This window comes from Olea europaea, unplaced genomic scaffold, assembly GCF_002742605.1.
Source record: "Olea europaea var. sylvestris unplaced genomic scaffold, O_europaea_v1 scaffold753, whole genome shotgun sequence".
Classification (NCBI taxonomy): domain Eukaryota; kingdom Viridiplantae; phylum Streptophyta; class Magnoliopsida; order Lamiales; family Oleaceae; genus Olea; species Olea europaea.
Genome location: NW_019265938.1, coordinates 181169 through 188559, shown reverse-complemented (window position 1 = coordinate 188559; position 7391 = coordinate 181169). Strand labels below are relative to the sequence as shown.

Genomic DNA, 7391 nt, shown 5'->3' with positions numbered 1-7391 from the left:
CGGCGGCGGCGCGCGCGTGTGGGTTTATGACCGAACCCAATAGGATATAGGTCTTCCCCCTTCCAAAGACTATTGGTACCCCTTGGGGCCCAAACCCAATTCCAAACTTCCACCTTATAAACCACACCAAAGTTTCCTAACTTTCCTATGTGGGATAAGTGTTTGGTAAATCAAATTCTTCCATAATCCTTAGTTTATGTGGGTTACTTTAACACTTAATATTTCATTCAATTTTAAATGGTTTTCGATAAATAAATATATCACGTTAATCATCTTGCGGAGTAGAACGTGAATATGCTAGGTCCCGTATTATTTAAAAGGTGGGTCCCACTGAAATTTGGGCTCAAAGTTGACCCATTAAACCTTTTTTTTTTCCAACAGTCAACAATAAAAAATAGTATATTTCACAGAAACGGATACAAACTCTCATCAATTCAGTCAAAAATCTACGTTGGAGTCAATACAAAAATACATGCGATAAACTTATTTCAACAGAAGCAGCGATAGACATGAACAGATTGCAGAAGTTTATTTGCATATTATTTGCAAAGAGCAATTGTTTCAGACTGTCAGTAGGGACCGTACATCCCACCAACGCCAGGCTTGCACAATAAATTCGTGATGTTTAAAAAATAAAAATCTGACAAATAAACAAATAGAAGACAAATTTTGAAAAATAAACAAAATGGTTACACAAACCTTTATCCGTTCTTTCGATAAATTATATCCTAAATATTTGTATTTTACGTTTAATAGGTAAAATTTTATGAAGGAAAAAGATTTGAAAGAAAGAAGCAAAAGTAGACAAAATTGGAGAAAAGAGCTAAATTGTATAAAATCCGAAGTACGGAGACTAAAGTGCAAATATTCAAAAGTTGTGTCGAACCTCAAAATGAAGATTCAAGAGTGTTGGGAGTCAATTGGATGAAGAAAGATGTCAAAGGGATCAAATTTAGGCAAAATATGATCATAAATCAATTTCCAACCAAAAAGCTATGCTTCGAAATTTCAGGCTCACATTAAGACCCGGTTTTGACATAGAAAATGATCGAATCGGAGAATTATGTCTGAAGCAAAGTTGTAGCTCTTTGAAAGAGCTTTGCAACGCATCTTGAATTGCCTCAATTGGATATCGGGAGAGAAAGTTATGTTAAAAATACTGAAAGAGGTGTGTGTTGTCTGTTCGAAAAGTGGAGCCGCGCGGCGTCAGGAGACTCAGAGAGGCTCCAACCCATGGCGCTGCAGCGCCGCCACCTTTTTTTGAAAAAGCGCCGCGACGCCGCATTCCAAGCGCCGCGGTGCTGCATCCCAGATACGTTAGGGCGCAATTTCGGCCTCCTTTTTGAGTCCATATGAAAACTCTATTCTTCCAACATAGCAAGGGACCTATAAATACAAAAATTCTCACACTTTAGGGTTCCACACATATTCTAGAGGCAAGAACACTTATTGAGATAAAGGCGGAGAGATTTAAAGGAAAAAGACAAAGCCAAATTCATCATGTGAAGCATAAATTGGAAAAAAGAGGAATTCTGGGTGCAAGATCTACTTTTTCTTCTACATATTTAACTCTAAATCCGGTGATGTACTCCAAGACAATTTGTTTTTTTCTTTTCTTTCATTATGCGTAGCTAAATTCTTTGTTAGGGCAAACAATGTAACCTATTTGGGATCTTTTATTTCTTTTATTTGAGATTCTTATTCGTATGATTATATGTGGAGGTTTTAATCATGTTCTTAATACTTTGAATTTTCTGGCCAATTATTCAATGATTTCGTGAACAATAATTGCGTAGAGATGCAGATTCTTGTTTAGACCACATATTAAAATTCGATAAATTAATATAACGTGTAGAGATACCTATATTAATTGCTACGGTCCTATATGAATTCTTAGAACTATTATTTCATTTAAATAATGTTGAGTTGCATAGAGATATGAAATTGAATTATTTAAATAGACTCAATGAAAACTCGAGAGGGGTAAATTGAATACCGTAGAAGAATTCGATCGAACGCTACTTTAGATTTTATGAATCTCGTTACTAGAAGTAAAGGTGACTAATAGATGAAGTTGTTCCGCCCCAATACCCATGTATTATTTGAATTCTCACTCATTTTCTGTTGCACTCACGAACTTTTAAGTAGTTAAAATAAAAATCATTTTTAATCGCTGTTCTCGTTTATTTTCGTCAAATAGAAGTTATAAATAATAAATTGAGTATTAAAGTATAATTCTCGTGAGAACAATAATCTGGATTCAAAAGATCCGCTTTACTACTTGTTACGATCCATTCACTTGTGGAATAAAATCGACAACACCAAGCCAGGAAGATCTCGAAGGATTACTTCATCGGACTCCTTGTTGACCTAATGATTGACTTCTTGTTTTGATTATTACAAACAAATTGCGTTTGATTTTAAAAAATTGAATTTAAGTGATTATTGCAAATTTATGACACGAAAGATTTAGATCGGGAATCATGCAACCTTGACACAAAACGATATACACACAAGCTAGATTGAAGATTTACGAACAAGGAAATGGAAATCGAGCTTTTACGCACCAAATTGCATTGGATGAAGAAATTGAAGACATTAGCTATAGATGCATTTGTATACTCAAGTGTAAAGGTAAAACACTTTAATATTTCGCATCGATTATAACTCAAATAATTTTTATGTACGAAAATTATCATGACAAACGTTACTTGCATAAAAATTATTTTCAAAAGATAAGTAATTTGATTTTCACAATTAAACTTTTATGAAATTACTTATCTATATGAAGTATGTAAGAAAATCGTTCAAGTACCTTGAAGGAAATTTTTCACGAAGGAAAAATTAGATGGGTAAAATAATCGCCCATCCGGACGTCCGGATGGGGTCTCCGGAGGTCCGAATGAAGTCTTCAACGATCGAATTTTTTACCGTTTGGCAAACGGCTAGTTACTCGTCCGGATACCGAGCGAACGTCCGAATCACTCGTTCGGATCTCCCGTTTGATGGCTATAAATATCTCTCTTTTTACCTCATTCAAAACAAGCTTTCTAGAACATTAAAAAGAGTTATTCATTGATCTTATCTACCTTGTTATTCAATCTTTAAGAGATCAAAATATTTATTTGTTGAAAAACTTTTTGAGTGAGTAACTTTTTGAAAAATCATATATCTCAATAAAAGTTTTTCACACAATACTTAAGCTATATTCTTTGTGATTTATTGAAATGTTTGTGCCTAATTCTCTCTTAATATTTAGTTGTGTCCATACCATTTGTTAGGAGAGAAATCTATCAATTGTAACTTTGATTTTCTTGTGGATTGAGTTGAGGTCTCGGAAAGCTCAACATGTAAAAGGATCGGTGCTCCTTAGTTGTAAGTCACCAGAAGTTTTGTAAGGGTTGGATTGCACCATAAATCAATCAAAGATAGTAAAAAAGGTCTTGCTCGTGACGGAGAGTTTGGTAACAGGGGACGTAGATCGTGATTGGATCGAATTTCCTTATTACATCGTTTGCACTCTCTTTTCCCTTCCTCTTATTACTTTTGTGTAGTCTTATTTATTTATAGTTATTTGCTTAAATTTGCGTTTATTTTAGAAAAAGTTTCAAATAACTAATTCACCCCCTTCTTGGTTAGTTATTCTTGGGCTTTCACTCCTTGGGTGATCTTTCTAAGTCAATGTCTTCAATTCGAAGAACAATTTTGCCGCCTTTGGACTTGGCGAACAAGTAGTTGAATAGGGCAATGGGGTGGTGACAGGCGACAAGGTGGGTGGTAGTAGGCGATGGAGGTAGGGTGGAAGAGAGGGATGCCCAATTTCTATTAGCATTTGAGAGAGCTGTAGAAGTGGCTAGCTTTTCTCGTGTTCCTTTTAGAGAGATTTTATGAATAGAGAACCCATTAATGAACAGTAAATATCCACTTTCAGTATGAAAACAAAGGCTACACAAATGAACAGTGATAAGAGAAGGTAGATGGATGGATATTTCAAGTAGGGTAGTTACTATTTTTTTCCCCATATGCTAATCAGCCAAAATATGAAAACTCCCTTGGTCAACGGGAATCGTTCCGTAATTGGCCCATGTTAAATGTAAATCAAATCTAGTTCAATTGTTTCTTAGCCCTTAATCGAGACCCATTTTGGGTTAATAATGTATTTTGAAATAGTGATTTTTTTTTTTTAGAGAATATATAGTTGAAAAATAAGAAAAGATTTTTTATTTATGTGTAATATTATTTTATTGAATACTATGTGGTGAAAAGAATAGAGAGAAAAAATGTATTTTGATAAGAACGAGGCTCAAAACTATTCAATATATACTGATAATTACCCTCAATCAGTTCGGCGCAGACCTGTTTCATGCCCGAATTCAGGTCCAAATTCGAGTCCGGCTGAAGGCTGAAGTTCAGTTTCCGGAATAATTTGAAACCCTCCCAGAGTCAGCAATCAAAATAAAATTAGGTCAAAATTAATAGCGCTTCCAACCGAATTCAGTATTCTATTAATAAGATTGGCTACTTCTATCTCTATTTTTCTCACGAACCAGAACTAAATTCGATCACCATCAGATTCAGTTCGTCCATTTTCAGGCTTGGCTCTGGCGTTACTATTGAGAGAAATCAAGAAATTGGAGTACCGAAATCAACTGTAAATGGCTACAGCAACGTACCCACCGCCTCCGCCGTATTACAAGCTCTACAAGGATTATATACAGAACCCCAACTCAGCTCCCGAGCCGCCACCCCCAATCCAAGGCACTTATGTTCTCTACGGAGCAAATTACACCGTAACATAGCTGAAACTTCTACTAATTTTTATTTCTAATCGTTCTATACTTCTTTCGAATTTGAAATTCTGAATGAAAAATAGCTCTGTTATAATGGGATTTGTGAATTAGCATTGACACATGATGGTCGTCAAAAGGTTCTTTTTCAGTCTTTCTCTGGGGTTTCTTTTTATCGGTTATGGATTTGAATTGAGGATGGCGTTGTATAAACATTGGTGAAAAAATAGAGAGAGAAAATTGCCTGTATTGAGTGAGTAATTTTATTGGTGAATTTAATTCTTTTGCAGATGTTTATATTCTTGTCTGGATTGACATAAATTGCAGTAGACGGAAGCTAGTTCTCTACATATTGTTATTTATTGCTCTGGAACTAAGATAATCGTCCTCAAATTATGTAAAATTCAGTTGCAAAAAAATTATTATATATTCTTTTGAAGTATGTCGAGGATAACCTTGTTGCGAACTTTTTATGCAGACTGATGATGTGCTTCCTACTCTAGAAGAGCAGGGTGTCCGTCAATTGTACCCGAAAGGGCCAAATGTTGGTATGATTTGCATCCTGCTTCACTTTTGACAATATTTTCGCAATATGATGGATATTGAATCAGCCACTATACCAGTTTACTCCATCAGAAGGTGTTTCAGTGTCAAATTTCAAGCAGTCTGTTGGCCTTCTGCTTTGCTGCTATGTCATTTTTAATGTTGAGGCCTAATAATATTTGCTGGGCTTACACATTTTTTCTCCATTGGTGCTTGAAGTTTGGAAGTTTCGCTTGTCATTATCTAATGGCAAGCCCTCAAGATGCAACTGGCTTTATATAGCTGTGGTTTCACTATTGGTTAGATTATCATAAAGTGATTTCTTGTCAAATCACTTAGTCTTTTAGAGCTCTCGATTAGCTATGCACTGCTGTCTCGTAAAATCTTTTGGATATGCTTATTCATATTATTGAAGGCCACACTGTATTTTTTTACATGTGACTCTTAATCCATCTCAACCCCTTATTTACAAATTAAATTATGCTAGATGTCTTAGACATGTTGCATTGATGCTATGAGTAGAATGGTAATTTCTATTCCTCTACAGTTGTATTACTATTTTAAATCAATTGGCATATGCATTGTGGACAGTCTGCATTGGATTATACCCAGTGCTATTTGATACATATAGGTCGGTAATATAATATTCCTAGATATTATTTAATCATGAACGAAAGATAAAAATACATCATTGTTTTTTTGGTAGCGAGGAATTTCAAACTGAAGCCAACCTCATGGTCAAATTTGTTTTGAAGTACTAAATTCAAGAGCCATTTCTATGTGTTTTCCTTTTACTTGTTAAATGGTAATAAAAGTAAGTCCGACATCTGATCATTATTTAATATCCTCTAGATTTCAAGAAGGAGCTAAGATCACTAAACAGAGAATTGCAGCTGCACTTGTTGGAGCTTGCTGAGAAAAGTGATTACAGAAAAATAGAATGATATACGAGTCTCTACTCCAATACTCACTAAACAATTGCCTGCCCTACCCTTTCTTCCCTTCCCCTTTTTATAACCTTCCTCTAACCGAATTAGTTCCCCACCCACATGCCCCTAAAACAGAAATTAGTTACTCTTCAGCGTTGAGCTGCTTCTCCATCCTTCTGGAGCCTTCTAGAGTACGTGAACCGTATTGGAGGCCTATCATTACCCCCGGGTTCCAAATACACTTTGTCCTCAAGATGGAAGTCAAGAAAGTGTTGCAGAATTAGAACTTTAAGCCTGGAGGCTGTTGTGCAGGAAATTGGCATATTCCGAGGACCTGTTTGAGTTTGAAAATCCATTCCAAAATAGCATCAAGGTATGGGATGATTCCGTTTTCTGCTGCTTGTTCCTTAATCTTGCACCAATTGAAAAGTGCATGGAGAACCTCATGATGCATTTGGGATACAAGGGCACCTTTTTTGCGATCGAGGTTAGAGATCAAATCCTTTACTGCATCTCCTCGTTGAAGATTTTCTGAGCAATGAGCTTCAGTAGATAGATGATGAATACACTTCAACAACGTTAAAACAATTGGAGGCTCTATCTTATTGGACATATGGAAAAGACGACCAAGTAAACTTTGGCTACTTCCTTGAGACGTTATTGTTATGTCATTTGCAACAAACTCAAGTAGAAGGTCCGCCACTTTTTCCAAATTTTCCCGAGTAACATCAACCTTCCAAGGTGATACCACGTGGGCTAATAACTTAGATGACGTTGCACTTCCAGGCCTAGCATTTATAATTCCGGAGCCAGACACACCTGATGCTATCTGAGATGCAAGTCCAGATGTGGCAGCAATTCTTCCAATAGATATCAAGGATTCTATCCTCTTATTCGCTCTTTTAGGTGAATGCAATGACTCTATATTAGAGTTTTCCCTTCCTTGTCCAAATTGCTCTACAAATTCAGCCATAAAAAAGTCTAGTTCCTTTGTTTTCTCGTCGCCGATTATCTTATTTAGCGGATCCACTACCATTAATATAATGTCCATTAAAACCTCATAGCCTGTCGCCTCCATCCACAAAAGTTCAGGGACCTGCCGTTCCTTCTTCTTGTAGTGTTGGCCACTGGA

At 36.0% G+C, this 7391-nt stretch overlaps 1 protein-coding gene across 1 annotated transcript; it reads left to right on the top strand.

Moving 5' to 3' along the window:
* The first annotated feature begins 4281 nt into the window (after positions 1-4281).
* Positions 4282-6274, top strand: LOC111391108 (mediator of RNA polymerase II transcription subunit 7a-like). Its single transcript, XM_023016260.1, has 3 exons — positions 4282-4790; positions 5266-5335; positions 6183-6274. The coding sequence occupies exons 1-3, from the start codon at positions 4656-4658 to the stop codon at positions 6272-6274; spliced, it is 297 nt and encodes a 98-aa protein (XP_022872028.1). The 5' UTR covers positions 4282-4655.
* Positions 6275-7391: the final 1117 nt, after the last annotated feature.

Coding starts and splice junctions, on each gene's coding strand:
- LOC111391108 (XM_023016260.1), top strand. CDS start 4,656: ATGGCTACAGCAACGTACCCACCGCCTCCGCCGTATTACAAGCTCTAC. Junction 4,791..5,265: donor TCTACGGAGCAAATTACACC/GTAACATAGCTG, acceptor CTTTTTATGCAG/ACTGATGATGTGCTTCCTAC. Junction 5,336..6,182: donor CCCGAAAGGGCCAAATGTTG/GTATGATTTGCA, acceptor AATATCCTCTAG/ATTTCAAGAAGGAGCTAAGA.